General features: G+C 39.1%; 1 protein-coding gene across 1 annotated transcript in view; it reads left to right on the top strand.

Annotated features, from left to right (window-relative positions):
- Nucleotides 1-22,814, top strand: part of GPR158 (G protein-coupled receptor 158) — a 186,663-nt gene extending 163,849 nt beyond the window's left edge. The window contains exons 8-11 of the mRNA XM_030943165.1: nt 10,216-10,354; nt 14,272-14,377; nt 16,301-16,447; nt 17,199-22,814. Of these exons, the coding sequence (XP_030799025.1) occupies nt 10,216-10,354; nt 14,272-14,377; nt 16,301-16,447; nt 17,199-18,647 (1,841 nt within the window). The 3' untranslated portion in view covers nt 18,648-22,814. The remainder of the gene's footprint in view (nt 1-10,215; nt 10,355-14,271; nt 14,378-16,300; nt 16,448-17,198) is intronic.
- The last annotated feature ends 2,462 nt before the right edge of the window (nt 22,815-25,276 follow it).

Genomic DNA, 25,276 nt, shown 5'->3' with positions numbered 1-25,276 from the left:
TTTCCCTCAGACTGGTGTACAGAAAGTCAGTGTATGACAAAACACTGCTGCCAGCTTCACAGAGGAGCTTCCATAGCTCCAAGGTGCCCCTGTGCTCTGCTTTCCTCTCCTTTCTGTAAGATCTCAGAGGCAGTCAGGCACAGGGCTACCCCATCTGTCAATATGCTCACTGGTAAACCATGCAGAGAAGAGTAGAAAGGAGCATGTTTTGAAATGCCTCTCAATTTGGGTGCTTTTGGAGGATGTACTTTGCAGTAATGGAATAGTAGTATTGGCAGAGATGTGGTAAAATTAACAAAAAAGAATTAAATGTGCAACACTTGATGATGTCATCTGCACTAACCCATTTTGGATCAAAATTTTGGTGTATTTGACAGTGTAGTTTCATTAATATTTTGATAGTGGCGGGTTTTGAATAATGGCAACAAATGTTTTTAGTCTCTGGGTTTTATAATTCTGGTGGTGTAGTGATTAACAATTCAGATCTTAATACCCATTTCTGATTAATTGTATATTTTGGAAAAAATTAAGTTGCTGTCTGCTGAGTTTTGAAAAAAGTAAGGATTGTTTTTAAGGTATGTTTACATTTAGAGGAACTTTTAATTTTTTTGAAAATACACTCAGGGGTACTAGATGCAAAGTGAGCTCTCAAGCCTGGAAAATAGGGCAGAATTTCTTTTGTTCAGTCATTTTGTCTTCTTTCCCACACTACCTCATAAACAGAATTATGCAACTCTTCAGTAAACCATGCAGTCATATTAGTGGTACCAAGAGATGTGCACCTACAAGACTGTAGTAATGTGTGTGGTATATATATATATATATGTGTGTGTGTGTGTGTTTATGTGTGCCTGCATGTGACTTCAAGATTTTTATTGCTAATAGCAGCCTCAAAAGCTTACAGTCAGTAGGAACTAGTCCCAAACTTAGATACTTCATCTCAGAAATGGGTCAGAAGCAATATCCTTTAACACAGAATTCCTTTTGTTCCTGTGTTAGCAGCCTTACTAAATATAATATGTAATAAATTAATTGATAGATCCTGCTATTTGATTTCAAATGCTAAAATAAAAATGGTGGATGGTAATTGATTAAAGACTTGTTATTTAATTTAATTTTGTCAGGTGCAGTATTTTATATAAATCTAGTGAGTGTTTTGCAATATATTCTGTCACTTGTAGCCCTTGCTGGAACACTTCCCTATTTCACTCGGCTGTCAACACTTCACTGAAATGCAGACAGGAAATTTTCAAGGTCACAGATTAGTGAAGTGAGAATTAGCAAGGCTCTGCTAGAAGGTCATAATGAGATGAATCCTTTATGCTACCAGAGATTATTGGAATTGGGATTTATGAAGCATTTTCCATACTAATCATGCTACTTAGACTCTATCTCCAGAGACTTTTATTACAGTGAATGTTTTATATTTACATTTCCATTAAGTCTAAGAGGCTGGTCTCTGTGAGAGATGTAGGGACTTATACACAATGGTTATCACTGTTTCTAGCATTGCCTCTGTACTCTGATATGCTGATGAGAAAAATTAGCATTCAGTAAATCTTACTTTATCTACATAATGTAATGTAAGTTACTGTGTATTTTCCTTTGGGTTTGTAAGTTAGTGTGTATTTTCCTTAGGGTTGGATACTTGTGGGTAGCTTATTTGTTACTTGCCTTATTGTTTTATTTCCTGTGTGTTAGTTTCTGCATCCCTTTCAAGGTCAGGGCATCTGTCTCATTGAAAATCCATGGCATGGTTGACAGTCTGAGATTGCAGAGAAAGACCTGAGGCCTTGAAAATACTCACCCACAAAGTCTTTTTCTTATGGCCTGAATATATTCTCTACCTCTACCTGTCACTGTCAGATTTTGACTTAGAAAACAACTCCAAGTGATAAACTTCTGCTACCTGCGGGCTTGCAGTGTCACAAATCAAACTACTGTTCTTTATCCTGAGGGGAAAACATCCTATAAGTGTAACAGATATTGTTCCAGGATTTAAGAGAGCTTCCCAGAAACTGGAAAAAGAGACAATATAATAAATTTAATGAACAAAGCCCCAGGGAGGAGACAAAGGCAGGCAGAGAGATAAACATGCATGCACAAGCACAAACAAAAGGCAGAGGTGAAATCTTGAGCGGTGAATGTTCCTGACTTCAACAGGGCCAGTTTCACTCCAAATGGATAGGCAAGTTTTTAAAAATCCCCCATACATCCTGTGTGTGATTTTCAGTTTTTATTTAGACCAGAAGTGAATGACAGGTATTAACTAAGCACAGGGAGATGTTTTTCCCCTGCACTGTTTGATTTCTGGCTGGCAGGAGCAGTGCTGCTCCACCGCGCTGAGCTGCTGCCGTGGCACTCACATCTGTAGCTCATGCTTTGGGTCTTGGGCATCGGGAAGGTTTCAAGTATGAAACTTCCTCATAATTACTGCATGCTCTCAGCCAGGAAAAGGAACAAAATGAGTATTTTTGGACTGTTCCCAGAAGAACAGTCCACTACCACTGTTCATTTGTTGGTACTTAACATACATAATCTTTGTATCTAACGAGGGCATGAGGTGCCAGGACAGGCTCTGACAAACTGGGCATCAAGACTGCCTGTACAGTTTTGAGCTAGGGCATTGTAATACATCCTTATGAGGCCCTTTTATTAAATTTTCTACAGGCCCTCTGCTGCATTCAGTGAATGAGTGATTATTATTTCTTTTTGTTATCCCCATTTGATGTGGCCCTATGCCATATTTGGGGTGTGTTGTTCAGAGCATGCAATGAATAAAGAACTGTTCATTTCCAAATGGGCATTTTTAAACATGTTCCCCTTAGCATCAGTGTACAAAGATTAAAGGCAAAATTATCCATTTTCATTGTCTGTCTTGAGACATGGAGGGACTGGTTTTTCAGAGTACTGTTCATAGCCTCCTCTGTGGAAAGCACAACCAGGAGATGCTTAGAATTCAGCACTGGTGTGGATCTGGCTTCATTTCTCACATTAGATACTCAAAAATATATCATGTAAAAATAGTAATCACTTGTGAAAAGCTTATTCTAAGTGATAAAGCCAGGGATGTATAAAATGTTTGCAGCAGAAATAGAAAAAGAACAGTGTTTTGCAAAGTACCTTCAGCTCTGTCTCTTTTCTGCTTGTAAACCTCTCCTCCTGGCACCCTGCACACCTCTTCAGCAGCCCTTCCACAGTCTGCATCACCACACTGTGTGCAGTTTTATGGCACTCATCTCTAGGATAAGGTAAAACTGGAAGAGGATGAGGAACAGCACCAAACATGGGGAGTGCTGCTGGAACCCCCAGGTTTAGCAGTCTGGGTTGCATTACCCCCTGCAGGAATGTTGCTTTCTCTTGTTACCTGTTATATGGTAAGTGAAATCCATATCCTTTACTTTGGCATGATTCATACAAAATATTTCTGCGCAGGAAACCATGTTTGTGTTGCCTGGGCCACGCGTTTATGTGTTGGTGAATGCCATATTTAGTTTCTTCTGCAAGTCCCCTGTGGTTTGGGAGAGGCTGGAAGGTGTTCTGACTTCCTCTTGTCTTTGCACCACTTTTTTTGCAGTCCACTACTGGTACTGCTCCAAATCTTTCCAACACTTTAAGTACTTTGGATGCCATTGGCATTTGCTTGCATCCTCTTTAAGACATGAGAGAAGAGGCCCCACACTCAGCCAGTTTTCAGCTGATCCTTTCATCCACACACAAGCAAAGAGGTTGATGGGGCATGTGGAGACAAGAAGAGTGTCCAGCTGACTTTAGTAACAACAGTGAGGTGCGGAAGTCATGAGGCAGGACAGCCTTAATTCTAGAGGAATTAAGAAAATGCTTGAGTATAAGGGCTAAAAGAAGTGCAAAAATTAGAGGAGCTCCTAGAGACCCGAGAATGGCATGTGTTTAGTGCAGTGAGGCTCCTAGGTCTGTTGCTCACACTCAAGTCAGTGGATATGTTTCCACTGTCAGCAAAAGCCATCTCTAGGGCACCCTGAAGCCATGGAACCCACAGATCATGGTCTGCATGGCCCTTGCATCACTTTGAGTGGACCTGCAAGGCAGTCCTGTCACAGTTTGGGGGACAGAGTATGCTGTGCTTCCCACCAGCCCAAGGACCCCACTCTTCTCTCTCAGCCTTCACATCCACAGGCCATGGAAGTTCTGGGAGGAAAAGAAGTCTGAATCTGGCACCATCAATTCTTATACCACAAATAGCTCTCTTTATTGCTGTGCATAGCTAATTAAAATGATGCTGAGATATGGTGGGAGAGACAGATAAACCTCTGGTAATTTATAATTTGCTAGGAATAACTCAACACTAAAGACTTGTAATCACAGTTCATTGAAATATATGAAAATCCTTTCAGTTGAAGAAAAAAGCTTCTCCTATGACATGGTGCAACTCTCCAGGTGGGAGATTGGACACAGCGATGCAGAAAGAGATTGCGTTGGCTGGCAGCACAGGAGCAATTGAGGACACATTTTTTTTCCGGTTTTAAAATGGTGCATGCTCAGCTCCAGCTGGCACCCTGAGTGAATGAACGGATGGAAGAGCTGTGCTTCCAGATCCATAGCTCCCTTCATCTCAGTAAATGGGATTTAAAATGTAGTGAAGTGTGATAGAGGAATAGATGAGTTGTCGTAGCTGTGTTTTGGATCTAAGTAGAGTGATAATCAGTAATTAGAGTTTAAAACATGGGGGAAAAAACTGTGGGAACAGTACTATTTTACCAAGAGTGTAGAGTTCAGAATACCAGTTGAACTTAGGCAAGTCACAGCTTTATTGTCACCATCCCTGGGGAGCAGTGGCCTGGTTTTGGCCTGTGGTGGCGCTTTTTAAACAAGTAAGTGTGATCAGACATAAAGCTTCATACAGAACAATGAAAATGGGCTTTAATCTTTCAGGGCTGTCTTTTTGCAAGTAGCTCCTGGACAGCAGAGTGCAAGTGAGCACAGGAATGGATGTCCTGGCTCCAGAGAGCCCGCAGCTCTTTACATCATCTTCGCTGAGGGGCTGGCATGAAGAAGGGAATGAAGAAAAAGGCATTTCTGCCAGGCTAGGAGGGCTGAGAAGCAGCCAGGACAGTCTGAAATAATTCACATTCCTCTCCTGACCAGATTAGGAAGGAAACCCACAGTTTAGGACTTAAGCTCTTCACAAATATGGGTAAATTTATTTCCATTCTTGTGCTGAATGGCAGGGTGGCATTATCCCCATTTTACACAGGCAGAGCTGAAGCACAGTGAGATTAGGGTTATATGGTCCATTTAATATGGTTGTCCATGTTGCAATGCCTTTGGCTCAGTTACAGAGCTTAGTCAAATATATTTGCAACATTTGTATGGTCTCACTGGCTACAAATACAGCCCTGCATGCTTATTTTTGCTGCTAATCACAGCAAAATGCATATTTGGCACCCAAATAGCAAGAAAAATGCTACCACTTCTGCAAAAAATGATGACCTATGCGAAGTTTGGATTGAATGAGGACCTCAAATGCATTTTTTTTTTCATATTCATAGAATATAAGAATATGAGCCTGAGGCACAGACAGAGTTAGAAGTCAGTTGTGCATGTGTGCTAGACCACTTTCCCCCCTTGAAGTCTTTCCTGCTGTTCACTAGACATCCAAATGTCATTTGCAACAAATTGCAGAGCCTTCTTTATTAGGCAGCCTTGATTAGGTGGAGTACAGACATCTGCATAGCAGGAGTGAAAGCAGCAATGGATTAACGTGGGGATTTGCTTCTGCTTGGAGCAACACAGACTGCTGCAAGTTTAGCAAACTAGAAAATATGTTACCCCAGATCTTTTGAGGAGGTTTGATTAAGTCAGTAATAACAACCCTGTGTCCATCCTTTTCTGTAAAGCAGATGCATACCACAAACTATGGATATATAGCATTGTCCTTCATTATCAGAAGATGCAGAATATGAGCAGTGGCCTGAAAAGATCTCAAGTGAGTGGATATGGCTCACTCTGCATTGTAACAGGCCAGTGGCACTGGGCAAGTCTGGCCCAGTGTGTTGGATGATCAAGCTAAGTGCTCCAAATTGCTTCATTTTCCAAAAACATAATCAGCCTCATGAAGACAAGGAAGAATCCTGATTTTTAAGCACCAATAATTATACTAAGCAGGTTGATCAGATAATGCAAAGACCAGATAAAAGGTTCTGTGGATAAGAAGTAGGTAGTGACTAAGAAGAGAGATATTTAAAGACTAATTCATTTGTGCACATGACATATTGAGGTCACTTTACATTTTCATCTCCTACCTTCCATTCATATCTGCATCCATTTATGCCTTTAAAGCAACTGTGCCTTTTCTTAACCTCTTATCTATCAGAGATTTTCTCCCAAATCTGAATGCCTGTTTTGGACAATTATTGAGTAACTGCTGCAAGGCTTTTTTCAGAGCTCTTTTATGTTTTATTGTTTTGACTCTGCATTTTCTATCCAGAGAACAGCTGACAGTTCTCTCTCCTAGGAATTTCCATAATTTTTTCAGAAGGGGAAAGGAAGAATTTTTAGGTTTTGTGCTTAATATATGAAATGGGATAATTTATAAGCCTTGTGCTAAATCACAGAAACAAGATCATGTGTTTTGAGCTTTGAGTTTGCTCTGGACAGGTATGCAGGATGCTAAGATATTTCTTTAGATAGAAAGTCACTTTTCTACACCAGACATCTAGTGGAAACTTATTCAGCAAGCCAAATAGGAATTTCATATCACATTTCATAGATTTTGACCCTTAAAGATATTTGGTGCAAAGAAGTCACTAGTGTGCCATAAACAATCTAAGAGAGAGATAAATTGTACATTAGAACCTGGCTGCACGGTGGCCAGATATACTCAATTATGTATCTGTCTATCTATCTGTCTATCTGTCTATCTATCTATCATTAGTTATATCTTGGTTATTCATTGCAGAAACAAATAGATTAATATGTTACTTTATATTAAAAATGTAAAAAGGCCATGTAGGAAAAAAAGACAGCAAAAATTTTTAACACCTTCAGATTTTTGTTGCAAATTGCACTAACCATCTGTAGCTAATTATCGGAGCTTGAGTTCTCCCCCAAACACAGCTTTTACATCATACATTTAATCTGTTTAATTAATGGTTTAGATAGTAAATTGGTTTTCTATCAGTCTGTTTTGTCATTGCTGATGAAATTATTGTAATGTTGGACTTAGCAAGTAAAGGAACTCTGTTATTTTACCTTATGTTTTAAGAGCTCTTCCGTATTTGTGTTCCATACCAGATGTCACAGTAATTATTATCTGCAGACAGGAATGCCAACTCTGCTCTAAATGTAAAGCTTTTCTAAAAGTATTATGCACTGAATGGTACAAACTACTGTTATGCTCCAGTATATTAATACTTTGAAATTGCTTCTTGTCTTAAGAACTCCTTGCAACTATGACTGTGAAACTGAAAACTGAAATTTTCAGGATTAATCAGATCTGGAGATCAGATGTTTCCTGCATTCCTACTTAGCCTAGCTAATTAAAATGCTTGGGTTGTAAGGGTTTTGTTGGTTTTTTGGTTTTTTTTTTAATGGAAGTATGTTTTTTTCATTTTCATTTGCTCTGTATGAAAAAAAAAAAAAAAAAACCCAAAAAAACCCAAACAAACCAACCAAAAACCACTAATTCAAAATTACAGCGATTTTATTTTTTCTTCTAAAAGTAAGCAAAATTTGGCCCTCACTCTTTAGTTCAAGAAAGAATACCTTCAGCAAATGAAATTTTACTTTTTTTTTTTTAATTTCTTTGGAAGCCAAACCTTTTCACACTCTCAGCCTCTGTTAGCATTTGTAACTGATCTTTTTAGTCAGAAAGAAACTTGGGGCTCTTCTAACTTCAGCTGAGAAAGAGGAAGAAGAACAGACGTGGGTAGTTTTGTGGAGTGTGCCTGTTATTTCACAATTAGCTTATCTATTCAGTTCTGCTGCTCATGTTGGGGAGCAGGGGAAGGTTGAATGAAAGGCAGAATGTGAGGAAATCGGCATTGTCTGGCATGTTGGAGGAGCCCTGCTGAACAGTGTTTGTATGAAGGGTTTCCATAGAAGACAGGACAGTAAGATACAGTGATCAGGCTTTAGCAGACTAATTCCAACAATTTTCTGCTTTTCAATTTCTTCTAAATCATTATGGAGCAATGAAAGCAATAAATTACAGTCATCTAAGGAGCAATACATTCCAGTGCCATGATTCTGCATATGTGAGGCAACTACCTGAAGAAAAAAACCCAAACCGCTAAGATTTGTAAAAACTCTTTATTCTTATTTTATTGAAGCCAATTTTGTATTCCACTTGGTCAGGAAAGACTTCAGGATCAAGATGGCTTTCTAAGTAATTTTGTGCAGGAGTTTTTAAGAAACCAGAATGATAGACTTCATTTATAGCATAGCTAATTTTCTAGCAATGAAATGGAAGTAGCAGCCAGTTTGCCCAAGTGTATGAGTAATTTGGGAATAACATACCTGCATGTGTGTTTTTGCTGAGCTCAGAACAGACTGGTGCACAGTCTCAGAAGGTTCATACCAAGATTTTTTTCATTTTGACACTCATTAAGGCCTCAAATCATACTATATCTTAGTCAAAAGATCAAAAATTTTTTTACTGTTAGGATTTGGTGAGGAAGATCAGAAAACCAGCAGTATGGATGGATTATGCCCCTTCAGATGTTTGAGTTTATGTAACTGGTAAGACTGCTGGGTCTATGAAGGATGTGTTCTAGTAAAAATAGGATCTTGGAGATAGGACATGTATTTTTCATTAAGAAATGTGCAAAGTGTTGTTCAGAGTTCAAACTGAGCTCTTTTCATAGCACAGAGATATCTGTGTGAGTGAATTAATTTTATCCAGATTTGTCTCTTATTGATTTTAGCTGGAATTAATAGCAATATTTGAAGTTTCAAAATGGTATAACAATATATTATAGATAAGTTACAGCAGTCGTGGACTACTAAAAGTGGAGGAACTGGAGGGTGTGTTCTAATGAGATATCCAGCACTGACATTATATTTTAGTCTGCTGTTAATGGTGGGTTCACAAGCATTTGTGTCATCACTGAAACCAGACCAGTAATTATTTGCTGACCAGTTGCACAGGGTGATGTCACTGATCACCAGGTTTAGTTACAGTATAGAAAAACTACTGGCAAAAAGAAGTCTGAAAAAGAATTGATTTTCTATTATACTGAATTTAAGTGTAGTTTCTATTGCAAAAATTCAACAAGGCAAAAGAAGTGTATGAGTAACAATGGGATCACAGTTTCTGAAGCTGGTCTGGAGCAGTGCTGGCATTGCAGGGGTCTAACGTGAACTGCTCATTACTGGGTGACACTCAAACACTTCCAGCCACTGTCAACCCAGACTGCAAGGCAAGAGGGACTGGCACCAGCTCTATCCATAACTGCATGACAGAGCTGTAGGGTTTTTTTCTGAGAGTTTTTTTGAGGTGGTTAGGAAAGCACCTCATTTGTATCAAGGTCAAAATGATGTCACATCAGGCTGTCCACTGGAAGCTGAAGTCAGTGTACAGCTGGGTGCAGATGAGCTGTCTCTATCTGAATTGTTTAGGCTGATCCAGACACCGTACTTTTTCTCCTTTCTTCCTTTACTCATTTTTCGCCAAAAAGAAACACATCATTGCTTTAAGTGCATTAGACCCTCAGAAGTGACTTGTCATATTATGGGTACCAGCAGAATTAACTGTCTTGAACAGAGGAGTTTTTTAAACACAAAATATCTTGTTTTATCTAAGTTATAAACCTTTGAAATGAAAGTGTTGTCTTAAAAAGCATATAGTCCGGTAGCAGCACTATATCTGCCTCTGTAAAAGGAACCAGAGCTACAATTAAAAATACTTGTTATTTGAAGTGATGTCAGACTTCTGTAGTACTGATCATAAAAGCAAGCAAGACATTTTTGGACATTGTCTCTAAGTTTGTCAATTGGTAAACTGAAATACCATGAATGCAAGGGTTCCTGATGTGGAAAAAGATGTATGAAATTAAAACCAAATATATCATGTACAGTGACAATATCCAAAAGAGTTTGACTGCCTATGTGTGTACTTATATACATGTGTATTGTCTTTGCATAGATACTCACACATACAGAAGATACTGTAGTGCTTCAAATTTCCTTCCACCTATAAAACTAATTGCAAATTATTTCTTTTTGTTCTTCTCACAGCTGAATTTTTATTCCTCTTGTGGGGTGTTTATCTCTGCTATGCAGTGCGGACAGTCCCATCAGCATTTCATGAGCCACGTTATATGGCTGTTGCAGTTCACAATGAGCTCATTATCTCTGCTATATTCCATACAATTAGGCAAGTGATCTGTAGATCTAGTAATTAACCATTTATCTTTCAGGTTTCCTATGGTACAACTTAGAGTGGGTGAATGGGATAGGATGCACAATGGAAGATCTTATAAATATTTGTTTCTGCAAATTAAGTGCTTACTAAACTTAAAACGGTTCCTATGGGATCCAAGAATATGAAATTTTATAATTAGGGTTTTTTTCAGTATAGTTAGGTGATATTTTCTTAGATCAAAGTTCAGTATGTATGATAAATTAGGTATAGCAATACCACTGTCTGTCTTCAGTCATCTACATACCACTCACTGTTTTGTATCCCTAGAAAAACAGCAGGTAAGAATGTTGGTTTGTATGAACTTTGCTGATGTGCAACAGATTGGTGAGCTGCTGCTATGTGTTAACATTATTGTACTGGTTTGGGCATGAAGCATAGTGTCTTATATGCTGACATTAAAAAATTTACACATATAATGCTGTATCAGTAATATAAAGCCCATGTTTCTTCTGAAGTCTATAATGAGCTCTGCATTTCATACTTGTAAATTATTTGGGTAGTAAATAAATAAGGGTCTTTGCTAGAGCTACATGAAAATTAACTAAATCTGGCTTTCCTACAGAGTACCCTGTAAAAATGAATTGGTCCTAGAAAATGCAAAAGAGGAAGATAACATGAGTTTCATCTCATCCTGTAAAAACTCTTCAGACTTTCTTCTTATTCTCACACCTTATTTTGCCTCCTAACAGATTTTATCTACTGTTTTTTTTTTTTACATTACTTCATTGACAGTCTTCAAATACTCTTCTCTGTTCCTTGGTCTGTCTTGGCACTAACATTTCTCGTTGTCTTCTTGATTTTGCTTTCATGGTTTTTTCTGAGTAAACATCAGCAAAGCAAATCCTTCCTCTCTGTTCCTTTCTAGTGCTCTTTTCTCTTATCATTGTTATACAGTTCACTGCATTTTTCAGGCATGCCATTTTTTTCCTTCCCCTTCTCCTAACCCTGTACTTCAACACCCACATACACTCAAAATTTATACTCCTTAAACATCTGCAAAGTTATTGTTTAAAATCTTTATTTGATGGCATCATTTTCCTTTTCATTCCTGATAGATGTAAAATTCACTTACAATACTTTTGAGTTTATTATTACCAATATGACAGTTTCTCAGTCAGTATTTCCTCCAATAATGCACATTCCTAAACTGTGTGTTGAGCCATGTTAGAAGATATAGTTCAGGGGTATTTTTGTAGGCTGCAAGTTTCTTTTAACAATAAAAGAGGAGGCAAGTAACCTTGGATGAAAGGAAGGGGAAAAGGGGAAAATGTGGCATTTTAATACATTCCTTATGAAGGAGACACAAAGGTATTAAGTCTTTCAGTTTGTCTTATTGACAATCCTTTGCCTGCAGCCTAAGGTCTGCTGTTCCTATTCTTCCTTCTTTTCTTCTTTTCTTTCTTTTTTTTAAATATACATTTTGTATTGATTCTTTCCCATTTGTTTGATATATGCTGGTTTGTTGAAGAAATATTGTGTAGTGTGTATAGATAAGACTGAAAAAAATGCACACGATCCCTCCTGAGATTATGTCCATTTCTGCATGCCCAAATCTTAATCCATTTCCCTTTTTTCTTCTTTTGCTTCTATCTTCCCTGCCAAGTTCTGGATGCAACTGAAAGGGTGGAAATGTAAAACTTAGATTTATATGACATACCTGAATTGTCATGAAGTTGAAAGTACTGGAGCCTTGAAGGACACCTACAAGGCAGCCATCCAGTCTGAAAACTCCCAAAGCTCATGGAAGATTGATGTGAGCACTAAATAAAACCTTGAACTGTTTGCATCTTGTTTTTGTTTGAAAGTATTCCCATTTCAGAAACAGAGGATTCTGGATTATCTTCAGATCATCATAGTATTAAATTCATGCATTGCTCTTATATTACTGAGCAACACAAAATTTATATGGAAAAAATCTCATTCAAATAGAAATTCTATCTTTACTAGGGCTGAATGGCTTCTACAAATGTGATTTTGCATTCAGAGGCATGGTATGGCATAGATACCTTAATCAGTCAAGGTCTCCAGCATAAAGCAAGCAAAAAAACCTTCACAGAATCTGAGGATTGGATCTGTTAAAGGTTAAGCAAAAGCAGTGGCCGTCAGGATGTGGGTGCTTTCTCCCATCTCTCTGATGGATCTGGCTGCTGCTGGCTCCATTGCAGGTTGAGCAGATCCACCTTGGGGCAATCACACAGCACCTGGCTGGCCTGGTCCTGTTCCTCCTCTGCAGCTGGGCCTGGGCTGACACTTTGGGTCTTCCCAGGGGCCACCCACGTGCTGCCTGAGGCTTGTTCATCAATTGCATGTGCACACATGCACCATGCAGAGAGTGGTATCACACATAACAAGGATTTAATGAGAAGATGGGAGATACATCAGGTACAGAGCTCAGTGACAACTTGCTTACATGTCACTAACCATTTTATCCCCCCCTTCTTTCCATGCTTGTTTTTCCCTCACCTACCTTATCCTCTATCTGTCTCAGTCCTTGTCTTCCAGGTAAACAACCAACCCTCATTATTTTTTTCCTACTGGTCACAGTTTTCCTGCATCTGTCCTCAAATTTGGCATTTGTGATGCCATTATCTAGGTAATCACCATCTTACCTGCGGTTGCTGATACGGTTACATCAGTGCCACTGACCTTGCAAGTTCTGCTCCCTCAAAGGTCCTTCAGTTACCTGTGAAGTTTGCCCATCTTTCAAATGACTCCCTATTAACCACCTGTGAAATCTTGCTATCCCTTACAGCACCATCTGTAACTTTTGTTCACCTTTTGTTCTTTATTTGTTACATCCATCAGTTTCTCATGTCATCTTCATCAGTGCAGTTGTGTTCAGTTTGCTAAATCTCAGGCCTAAGCCTCCTCATGTTCTCTCACACCCCAAAGCAACAGGAACTCTCTAGGAATTAGTTAATTGGGATATTTTGTTGTGTTCATAAAACACTGCATTTACAAAATATTAAACAAGTAATTATGACTGTATTATTACAGCATGTAAGCCAGTGTTTCATGCCAGACTATTTCTGTTAACAAAAGCTTCTTCAATATGTGCATCTGTGAACTTGGAGAAGTTGCAAATGTCATTTCTATCTGAATGATTTTTGTTAACCTGGAAATTGCAAGCCAGCAGTACATGCGCTCATCCGTTGCACTGCTCACTGCTCCTGGCTTTGGGAGCTCACTAAGGCAGACAAGCCAAGCATGCCTCAGCTTTAACTGCACTGCTTCTTCTACCACTCCTTTAGAAAGCTCAGCAAGGAACTCTTTTGTTTGACAAGTTCAGCCACTCATTTCCAAGCATTCATAGGCTCTTGGATCCCACAGCAGTGAGCTGGGCGGTCCTGCTATAAAGATCATTTCTCTGCTCCCTGCTAAAATGCATTTCAGTTCAGTTCTCCCTTGGATGGCTTATCAGCTGTACTCAATAGCTGTGATCTGTGGACATCCTGTGTTTATAAAGTGCACTGCAATTCATCATAGTACATGTGCTTAACCTAAAACCATCCCTTCAGCTCCTTAATGTATGTAAGCTGCCATAACTCAGTCCAAAGAAACTGTGACATTATACACAAAACAAAAAGACAGCTCAATAGAGTGAGATATATGGAATAAGCAGTATAATTTAAAGTCTGTTGTTTCTTTTTATATTTTGGTTTGTTGGGGGTTTTTTTTCAGAGTTGTTTTGAAATTTTAGCATATAGGGAAAGTGTGTAGATGTAATTTTTAGTCTGTATGAAGGCAGTACAGAACGAAACCAGTTGTGTTTGGCCATTCAGTGGAAAGAAACCTAAGGAATACTAAAGATATTAAATCTAATGCACTGGAGAAATGCAGTGAACTGCAACCCTGAATTCTATTTTCAGATTCATTCTTTCTTCAAGACTTCAGTCTGATTGGATGCTGATGCTGTTCTTTGCACACACACATTTGACTGTGACAGTCACTGTTGGGCTACTTCTGATCCCTAAGGTATTTGAGTCTGCCGTCTCTTTTCTTTTGCCAAGTCTGAGGAAGATAAATGTCATGCAGAAGCATTTCTGTGTAAATCTAGCAGCAACTGATAGAAAAAGAGGATGTAAAATTTGGCTATTTTACCTTGAAAGCTGTATTGTTTTTATTTTTAAAAAGTATGCATTTTCAAACTAACTTTCTTTCTGCTTTCAAAATTCTAGGAGTTTAAAGTGCTTAAAATGTTGATATGATTAATAGAAGAAGGAAATAATCCTGCCTAATTGTGCTTTTTTTTTTAGGTATTTTTATGACCATGCTGCTGCTAGTTAGCTGAGAACAGACAAAATTTAGGCAAGGGCATAGAACCACTGGGATCAGGAGTCTGGACTAGCCATGAGATGGGGAGGTAGGGATTTAAACCTGGCAGTTACAGGCTGAAAAAGGAGAACCCTTTGCAAGTCAGAGCCTGGGACACACAGATGCTGCACACTGGGAGGGGCCATGGCCATGGCAGGGAGCCAGGAGCGGTGCTGGGAGCCAGGAGAGGTGTGTGGGGGCACAGGGAGATGGTGATGGCAGGATCACGGAAGGGCAGAGAAATCCCCTGAGCTGCAGCCCTGGAAGCTCCTGGAAGCTCCAGTGTCATCTCACCAGGGGCAGGAGATCTGGCTTCTCCTATCCCTAGCAACAGTCCCCAGGAATGGAGTGGAACTTCCTCCTGAGGACAGTACCCCAGCAAAAGGAATGACTTTCTAATGGGTTTCAAAATGACTAATCATATTAATCAAAAGCTCAAGAGTCAAAATAGCAGTAAAGGTGAAAGCTACATATGAAGAAAAAGCATTAAGCAGTTCAGGTGGATAGAATTTTCAGGTTAATGAAGCTGCTATTCCTGCCTTTTTCCTGTGTGTCAGAACAGGGTATGCTGATGACTGCCAAATATATGTACATTGAACAGTCATAACAAGGGACCCATTGATGCAGACTTAATACTGCATAGCCTTGTTTTATTTTAAATTACTTTTCTGGTCTTTAGCAATAATCTTATATTTTCTATTTTATATTAATGTACTTTATTACATATCTTCAGAGATATTACACATCTTCAGAAGTGTCCTTTTAAAGTAGCCTAGAAAATTTGTTGACCTTTCTGAAGCTGACTCATAACTACTGATCAGCATTTTCATTTTTAGCTTATTATTTGTGTTTCACTGCACAGACTTTTCTTCCAACACACCAAAGAATTCAGAGAATTAAGATTCACAAGGTTTAGTTCTATTCATAAAGTCCTGAAGACAGATCACTATGTGGACAATAGTAAATTCAGATGAGTGAATCAATATGAACAAAACAATAATGACAACCTCACTCCAACTCCTGATTCAAGGACCTGGTGAAACATAGAAGAAAAAAGTTGACTAGTTTTTCATTAGTTTCTTTCTTTTTTTTTCCTTTTTGTGTTGTTGGGTTTTTTTTCCCACCTTATGTCTTCCATTTCAGGGTTAGAATCTAAAATAGGAGAATTGCTTTCTGTACGATTATTAAGATGTGTATTGAATAAAATACTGTCTTACTGTTTTAGCAGCCTTATTGGAAATAATGTCTGAAAGTCTATTTTCATGCTAGCATAACTGAAATGTCATTTAAAGAGGTTCAAACAAGTATCAAAATAAGTAGGGATTTTTTTTTCATTATGCAAATTTCTAAGATTTATCATGTTGAGCCATCATTAATAAAAGTTCCTTCCATACAATACTGAGTAAGACTCTATGAGACACTACTTAAGCCAATGAAGCTTATGTAACGTTTTGAGTTTGAGAATCACATCAAATCTGTACAAGGGTCATTGTATCATAAAAACTGTTGTAAGCTTTTACACTGATGTTGAAGTAAACTTTTGCACTCATGGCTACATTTCTTTTTTGTGAATACTTATTGCAGTTTTCACATTCAAGCAATAACCCAAGAGATGACATAGCTACGGAAGCTTATGAAGATGAGCTTGATATGGGTCGGTCTGGATCCTATCTGAACAGCAGTATCAACTCAGCATGGAGCGAACACAGTTTGGATCCTGAAGATATTCGGGTACATAGAATTCATTTAAATAGCATTCTTTTTCAAAAACACTTTCTCCTAGAAGAAAACTCCAACTTGCATGCATTTGTTTCTCTTTGCAGATATCAGCTGGAAAATGCCAGCTTAGATCTTTTATGATTGTGGTATCAGGTCATGTAAACTCTCATGTAGTATTTACTGGTGTGAAGAGATGCTGCATCACTCGTTGTAGTAAAAGTCATAGTGATGGCTAAGAAGGAGGAATCATCCTCAGCAAGAGCTGTTACTCAGTTTACATAGATTCTTTGAATTATTTTGAAGTGCAGACAGCTTTTGGTTTCAGTTTAATTAGTCATTTGTATGTAACACGTCCATAAGCATATGTAACTATAAAGATAAAAATTTTAAAACTTGATTAATGGAGAAAATGACTTTATTCTTACTTTGCATGGTTAAAGGCCTTATGTTCTCAGAACAAAAAGCAGCTATAGAGTTCAGCAGGAAAGCACACATTACAGCATTGTGAAATTTGAAACAGCATAAATGAGTATGAAGTGTGCATGCCGTGGAAAGTAACATGTTTGTGCATGAGAGTTGAACTTTTTTTTAAGTGGAAAAAAATGGGATTCAAGTTGATGGAGAAATGGCATATTCAAGAATTAGAAAAGACAAATTAGTTTAATGCCCTTTTTAGATCAATAGGTCTTGCATTCGTCAGTCTGCTTGGTTTGACTGTAGTCACTTTGTAAATACTAGTTTTGCCATTCACTTTGCTTTGCAGGATGAGTTGAAGAAACTATATGCTCAGCTTGAAATCTATAAAAGGAAAAAGATGATTGCTAATAATCCACATCTCCAGAAAAAAAGGTGCTCTAAAAAGGGCCTGGGGCGCTCGATAATGCGACGTATCACAGAAATCCCTGAGACAGTCACCAGGCAATGCTCCAGGGACGAGAAGGACCTGATGGAGCACAGTGCTGTGAAGAACTTGGCCACACTGAAGAAAAACCCACCAGATTCCACAAGTTCTTCAAAGCCAAAAGAAGATACTTTGAAAAACAGAGTCTTTTCCTTAAAAAAGTCCCACAGTACTTACGATCATGTTAGGGATCAAACAGAAGAATCAAATGGCTTAACTACAGAAAGTGCAGAAGTTATAGCTTCTGAGAAAACACTTCTGGACTCCTTGAATGGTAACAAATTAACCAAAAATGCTCCTGAAAAGGTTGAAGCTGTCTCTACTGAATCAGTCCCTTTGGTGTGCAAATCAGCAAGTGCGCATAATTTAAGTGCCGATAAGAAGCCTCTGCACCCAAGAACATCTGTGTTACAAAAATCCCTCAGTGTTATTGCTAGTGCCAAGGAAAAGACTCTGGGACTAACGGGTAAAACACAAAGTCTAGAAGAAAGCACTAAATCTCATAAATCTCAGCAGAAGGGTAAGGAGGCCACCAAAAAGCACTCAGCCTCCGATAAAGAACATAAGGATTCCCACCGGAAAAACTCTACCCAGTCTGAGGAAACAAAGAAAACACATAAATCTGGAATTATTAAACAGCAAAAGGTTAGTCAGACACCTGCAAATCCAGACACAGGGCCAGGTAAGTCTCTACGCAAGGAAAATTTCGACATAGGAGAAGTTTGTCCTTGGGAGATATATGACCAAGTTCCTGGTCCTGTGCCTTTTGACTCTAAAGCTCAAAAACATGTGTCTATTGCTTCCTCAGAGCCAGAGAAAAACCACCCTTCCCAGCCAAAGGGGAAGACTCATCATAAGCTGAAGACACCTGAGGGGCACCAACAGTCAAATCAAAAGAGCTCAGAGAAGGTGGAAGCCACTCAGGAGACACAAGAGCAGCAGATCTTTGAAAATGAGAAAAATCAGTCAAATTCCAAGTCCCAGGTGTATCCTGGGCTGAAGTGTGAGAATGTTAATAGGTATACACCTAATACCCATCCTGGAGAGCGGGAGGAGCTGCCCCAGAAAACAGCAGAAAAGGAAAACCTCAATAAATTGGCTGAACAGAAAAAAATTACCTCTTCTGAGGGAAATGTGCTTTCATCTAACTCCCATAAGCCAAGTAGTTACGTACAGCAACCTTTAGCATCTCGAGCTGAAGTCTGCCCTTGGGAGTATGATACAGCAGATTTACCAAAAGCAGAAAGAAGTGTAGCTTTATTGAACACCTCTGCTATAAGTGCAAATAAAACAGCAGCACCTCGAAAATAAGAGGCTTTTGGACTGAGGAGAGTAGCAACATTGAGAAGACAGACAACAAGAAAGACAGAGGGGACTTAGGCCAAAAGGATCTGAAAATTCCTAAGGAGCATCACTTAAATCAAGGGAATCAGCACTACAAATATGTAGGAGTTAAGCAAAGTAAATTATCATTATTATTGTTATTATTTATATGTTGAGTGCCAACAATGTGATTAGCAGTGCCCAGAATATGGTCCCTGCTCCAAGGATTTTACTGTGTCAATGAAAGAAACCTGCCTTTGTGAAATCAATTTTCTTTTAAAAGAAAAAATTATAAGATGATAACAAACGCACAGTGTAGATCTTAACCAAATTATTTCTGGATGCCGTAACTGGCTGTAACTTGCCCTTGGGACTTTAAAGATCCAGCAGAAGTGGGACACAGAAAATGTCCTGATGGCAAAAAGGGGTACCAACGAGCAGCTTATTAAAGTGACGACTTTTCACTTTTCATATTTAATCTAAATAGCACTGCTAATTCAATGCATCCCAAGAATATTTTATAAAATGATTGCTTTCATTTTCTTATTATTGTGTGTTTAAGTACATTGTTGTGTCTCATATTAAAGCATTCCAGATTGTATAATTTTTGCAAATAACTTTGATATTATGTGACACAACAACATATTTATGCAATCTGCAGATACTGTCTTCTAATTGCAAGTTAAAATACCTTCTGTAGACCTTTTTGTTTATATATAGAATTACAGTAATCTTTCACTGGCTGTGGAAGCCATAATTCATATTGGGAAATTCTTTTGGGCTTTGGAGATTATTTGTTTTTCTTTCCTGTAATTTATATAGTCTTTTTTTTTGTTTAGTCTCTGTTATTTATATTTATAGTTTGATACTGTATTATTCAGGGGTTTTATATGCAGTAAGTTATGCACTTCCCTCTTAATGCTAATAGACTTTGTTAATAGTGGAAATTCAGTTGTCTTAGCTGCATAAACTGCAGCTAAGGACAACTTATCTGGGTTTTTTGTGATTAATTGGAAAATATCATCTAAGAGACGAGAAATCTTACTTTAAACATTGATGGTGATGATCTCGTTCAGTATTTCATACTCAACCTGTACATCCTGTTAAATAAGCAAGAATGACAATGAATATACTCCAGAAATGATCACATGTTTTACTAACACCAGACAGCTCTGGGAGATATTTTATTTATGGAACAACACTGTACTGTTTACCCCTGTTGGCAAACCTCAAAAAATTGGCTCTTGGAGTGAGAACTCCAAAATATTACTCTTCCCCCGCATATGCAAATGTAAGCGATGCTGGGAACGGAAATGATGGCATCTCTCTCCAACTGTCCAAAATGCTTTGACTTTTTTTAAATTTATATGTACATTTACAGTGAAAGTTGGTGTTTGATACAGTGCTACTTTTCAGCAATAGCTGCAGTCCTCATTGTGCATATAAGCTTAATTCATAGGTGGCCCATTCACAACTATGAGTCTTAGTGACAGTTCACCATCAGGGCCTGAGGACATGTTGAACTCTTCTGAGAAGTGTCAGCAGTAATTAAACAGCCCCAGCCATCTCAGTGCAGTACCAGTAAAGTGCTGTTCATAGGAATTGGCTGTACGTAATGTACACCAAAACAAAGACAGCTCTGTCCTAAAGAACTTGTGCAATTTGAGAGAAGTGATGGGATTCGGTGGAACATGAAATGTGGATGATTGAAAAGAATGTGTTGTTTAATATATATAATATATATAAAAATAGATATTTATATATGTTTAATATATATATATATATAAATGTCATATCTAATACACACATGCACATACACGTTATGTAGTATAAACTGATTTTTGTGGCATCATAGAAAAAGTGGCTTAAGATAAAATGTGATGAGCAGAGGGACTTAGACAACCTGGGCATGAGGATTTTTCTGTCCTTTAAAAAGGAGAGGAGTCTGTGGGCATGTCTAGACTGACAGATTAAGATGGATCTGATTTTCCTACTGCCGCTGCTAAGCCAAAACCTGACATGTGCCAACACCTGAGCCAGCTGGGGACAAGTTGACTCAGGTCTTGGTGCTGTCTAAACATGTTACCTCACTTATAAATTCTGCTCATTAGCTCCACATTAAGTGACTGAACTGCCCCAGCCAACCTGGTTATCCAGGATAGTGCTCAGTTCCACCATGGGGATGTGCTGACTTAGGTCTTTACTACCCCGGGCTTGTCTGACTCTCCCATCCCTCTTTTGTAGGGCATAATTATGGTCTAGGAGATCTGACTGAGCCCCTTCGACCCAGAATCCCTGTTTCACCCATGAAAGGGAGTCAGGCATATGAGTCTGGGTGCTTTGGACATCATGCACCCACTTTGCACACACAGGGCCACTGGGATCCTATGTGCAGCCCAAATCCAGCTCTGTCCTTGGTGTGGAAAAGAGTTGAGATTAGACCTGGTGTGCTCGGATTCTCCCTTCCCAGCCCCAGACACTCATGGGATTTGTCTGTAACTTGTCTTGTCAGCTTCAGTGGGTTTGGTCAGCTTTTCTGAGAGAAAATAACCCTGAATTTCCATGGGAAGAAGTCTCTCCTAGGAACAGAGCTTTTTTGGGAGGCCTCCAGGAGCACACTGACCCTGTGTGCGGAGAAATACACAATTTTAAACCTGCTAAAATGGTGACAATCTTACACCTCTCCTATCCTTGAAGGGAAGTTCTGCAGTCTCAGCAGTGGTTTTTGGGACTGGGACAGGAGGACAGCTTATGGCAGGCTGCCCTGGCTCATTTACGGGAGCCCGACTGTGAGGTTAGAAGCGACATCCACGGAGGGATCGGGGAAGGAGATCTCTGTATGTACTCACTGCCTCTTGGAGACATGATGGTTGCAAGGAGCAGGTACCAGCCCTCGTGCCCTTGCTCATCTGGCCCTCCATCCTTTATCTCAGAGCTGAGCAAGGCCACACTGCCCATGCCCTGCACTGCACCACTGCCCCTTGCAGTCTTGGCAGGATCGAGCCCGTCGTGCATGACTGTGTCTGTGCCACCGCTGTATATCTGTACTTGCTTGGTTTCCTTTCCCTTTCTTTCTGTTTGGAAAGATAACTTCATTAGAAACACAGAATCAAAGCCCACTCCTTGGCTGGTGTAAAACAGCCCAGCTGCACAGAAAGCAAAAAGCAATGGCTGGTTAACCAGGGAAGGCCTTGGCTTGTATATTCTTGTTTGGTTTAGATTTCTTTCGTCCTGACCCTTTCCCTCACTTCTTAAAAACTGTCTGTTGTGGTTCTTTAGGCTCATTGTAGTCACATCCCCTAAGACTGACACAATTGGAAAACTTTCCTTAGAAAACAAAAAAGCTTTCCCCAGTTTATTAAGCAACTGATCTTTGGGCTACAGATTCAATTGGGACTTAAATTATTTCACATTTAAGAAAAAGAGGGGCCAAACTTCACTCAACTATCCTATTTCACTATGATGCTGCTAGAAGCATTGCTTAATGAAGACATACTAAGTTAGACATAAATAATGTTTTGTATTTCATAGATTTTTCTCCACCAGCATATATTGACTAGATTGCTTAGATGTCTTTTTCTGGAATTTCATTGTCATTGTTTAGCCAAGAGAAGTGCAACTCTAGAGTAAAGATGTTATAAGGATGTTCTCTAGCAGACCTCTTAAGAGAAAAGACAATAAACATGAAGGTCACAAACATTTGCTAGGTTGTCCTTCTAAATGCATGTGCAAGCTGCATTTCTCCTTCATTTCTAAGCCATGGTTTATAAGTAATTAGATTTATACCAATCTTATTAGACTTGTATAATTTATGCAAGATTATGTGCTTTAAAATATAAATCAGTGCACACCTATCATCAGCTTTGGTGGCATCATAGACCTGAAACCAGACAAGACATTTATATTTGCTCTCCTTAGGCTTTTGCATGCATATGACAACAGGCAGGCCTGAGCAAACACTGCCTTTGACTTTTAAAATTTTAGCTACTCCAAGTTGTAGAGTATATAAAGCTGTAAGTCTCTTCACTTTATAATGTGGTTCTTATGACAATGTTATCTGGCAACCAACAGCATCCACCATGAAATACTTGATAGATTTATGTTGTAATGTGTTGCAGCATGTAAATAATGTAACTTCTCTGCAATAAAGCACATTTATATTAAATCTGTCCACAGGCTTTTGTGTTGTGATTTTCTGAAGTCATTATTGATCCAAATTGAATGGGTTTCCCAACAAACTTGTAAAGTAACTAACTTTACAGCTTCTATGATCAGATCATGCCATTATCATTTTCTGGATTTTCCTTATATTTTCCTCAGAGCAGATATGTACTATATTCAGGATTTTGTTAGGGAAATAGCTCTGTTTTCTCAGTGGTTGCAATTTTGAGGTCAAAATTGTAGAGTCCATTCTAAATTCTTTTGAATTTAATGGTAACTACAATGTTGGAAAACAAGGGGAAGTAAATAGACCATATGCCATTGTAAAATCCTATAGCTTCTCTGTACTATGTGTGCACATGCCTGAGTTCCTCATCTCAAATATCTATATCTGTCTAACAGGTATAGAAAAGATACAAAGAATGGGAACAAAAAAGATGAAAGACAGAGAATGGCAGCTGTGTAAGTGCAACTTGTTTACCTTGGGAGAGAGATGACTCAGAAAGAGGGATGAGACCTATAAAAAATTGTGAATGATTCAAAGGTAATAAGGAGTCTGGAATTTGCTGGATTTTGTTGTGCAGGAACTATAGAACACCCAGGGTGGCCATCATGCAGCAGCTTAAAATAAATGAAATTTTCCTCTGCATATGTCATGAATAAATTGTGGAGCTCATTTTAATAGATTGCTATGCATATCATGGGTTCAAAAAGCATTGGAGGGCTCATGGAAGAGAAATCCATGAAGATCCCTGAACATGAAGGATAGAAAATTCTTAAATCCCTAACCTCTAGAAGGCTGATAAGTAGTATAATTCTCTTTGCATAATCACGCAGTTCTCTCACCTTAATCACCCACTGCTCAATACGGTGCTACATCAACATTTCATCCAGCACAACCTCTGTACATTCTTATGTCTGCATAAATACAGATAGTTTAGCTCACTTAGCTTATTTTCAGTTGTCAGCCTGGTGGTTTTTAATGACTGATTATTGATGTACAAGCCCAGGTAGGTTCCTGCACGGTCATATGTACATGTTCACATGTACCTGTCCCAGGGTCTCCTGGGTTGGAAAGCTGCCATTTGGGTGACAGTCTAAGTCAAGCTGTCAGGTGTCATGGAAACATGAGATGGAAAGAAGGGAAGGGAATTACTTAAGTTCTTTAAATGAGCTGTATACAAGTGCTTTGAAAGCAAGAAGTCCAGATAACAAAAAATTAAGGCCTGGAGATTTTTCACTGTACTACCTCAGGGTGTTCAGCTCAAACTGAGGGCAGCTTTGCTCTCTCAAGTGATGGGTGTCTTTTGAGCACCACTTCTAAAGTTTTCACTGGTTTTAAGAAGTAAGGAAATTATTTCCATAGTTTGTGGCTTTGGAAACCATGCATAGATGTATTTTCACACACCCTCTTGCTTCTCCTGTTATATTTCGTGAGAGAAAGTGTGGCTGCACCTGCACAGCCATGAGAGGCTGGGCTGGGGGTGTCCCACTGTCAGCCTGGCACCCAGGGGCAGGGGATGGAGAAGAGAGATGGACACTGCACAGCGGTGCACGGTGGGAGGAAGAGATACAGGCTTGAACAAGAGGCTCAGAATGAATACTCAGAAAACTTTTTTGCCATGAGAAGTCAAACAGCGGAGAAGGTGACTCAAAGGCTGTGCCATTCCCATCCTCTGAGCTTTTCTTGGATAAAGCCCTGATCTTGTAGCTTTGGGCAGCAGGTTGGATTGGAGACCTCCTGAATGATCCCTACAAAGGCTGTTCCCTACTAGAACGTACTCATCCCATCATCCTCTGGAAAGCCTGTGGGCAGATTCCAGGCAGCTCCAGCTCCTGCCCTGGAGCACAGGACACACATTCATTTATACCATACATACCTCTGGGCAAGCCCTCCTAACAAACACCAGCTGCTGAGATAAAAATGCATTTGGCTTTTCCTCTGACCCCACAGCCCAGAGTTACCATGGTAACAAAGTGACCAGGAAAATAATTTTGTTTAGAGCTGGTTGGGAAGAAGTTTTCCTGCCTGTGTTTAGTGAGTACTTGAGCTGATGCACAGTTGAAAGAAACCCTATAAAAATTGTAATGTTTTTCCCTAACAATATGTCAGTTCTGGATTGGATTCTGAAGGAACCATTAAAGAAATTCCAAATTTGGGGGCGGGGCGGGGGTGGTGAATGCAATTCTTCAAAAGGGCAGTTTATTTGATCCAGGGTTACAGGGATCCAGGGTTTTCTGTCTGCAGAGAAGTTATTTCAAGCTGAATCTGCTTTTTTACAGTAGAACAAGATTTCTGACAGGCTGAAGCCAACTTTTTCCAATTCTGTAGGAGCTTTTTCATCAACTTGGAAATTTAGCAATGCTTGAAATTTAGTAAAAGATACTGATTATTTCACTGGGTTGGCAGGCTGTCATCATGTTGCAATATTCAATCTTCTGCTTCTTTTAACTCC

This window comes from Camarhynchus parvulus, chromosome 2 (assembly GCF_901933205.1).
Source record: "Camarhynchus parvulus chromosome 2, STF_HiC, whole genome shotgun sequence".
Classification (NCBI taxonomy): Eukaryota; Metazoa; Chordata; class Aves; order Passeriformes; family Thraupidae; genus Camarhynchus; species Camarhynchus parvulus.
This window is presented reverse-complemented; position numbering and strand designations above follow the sequence as displayed.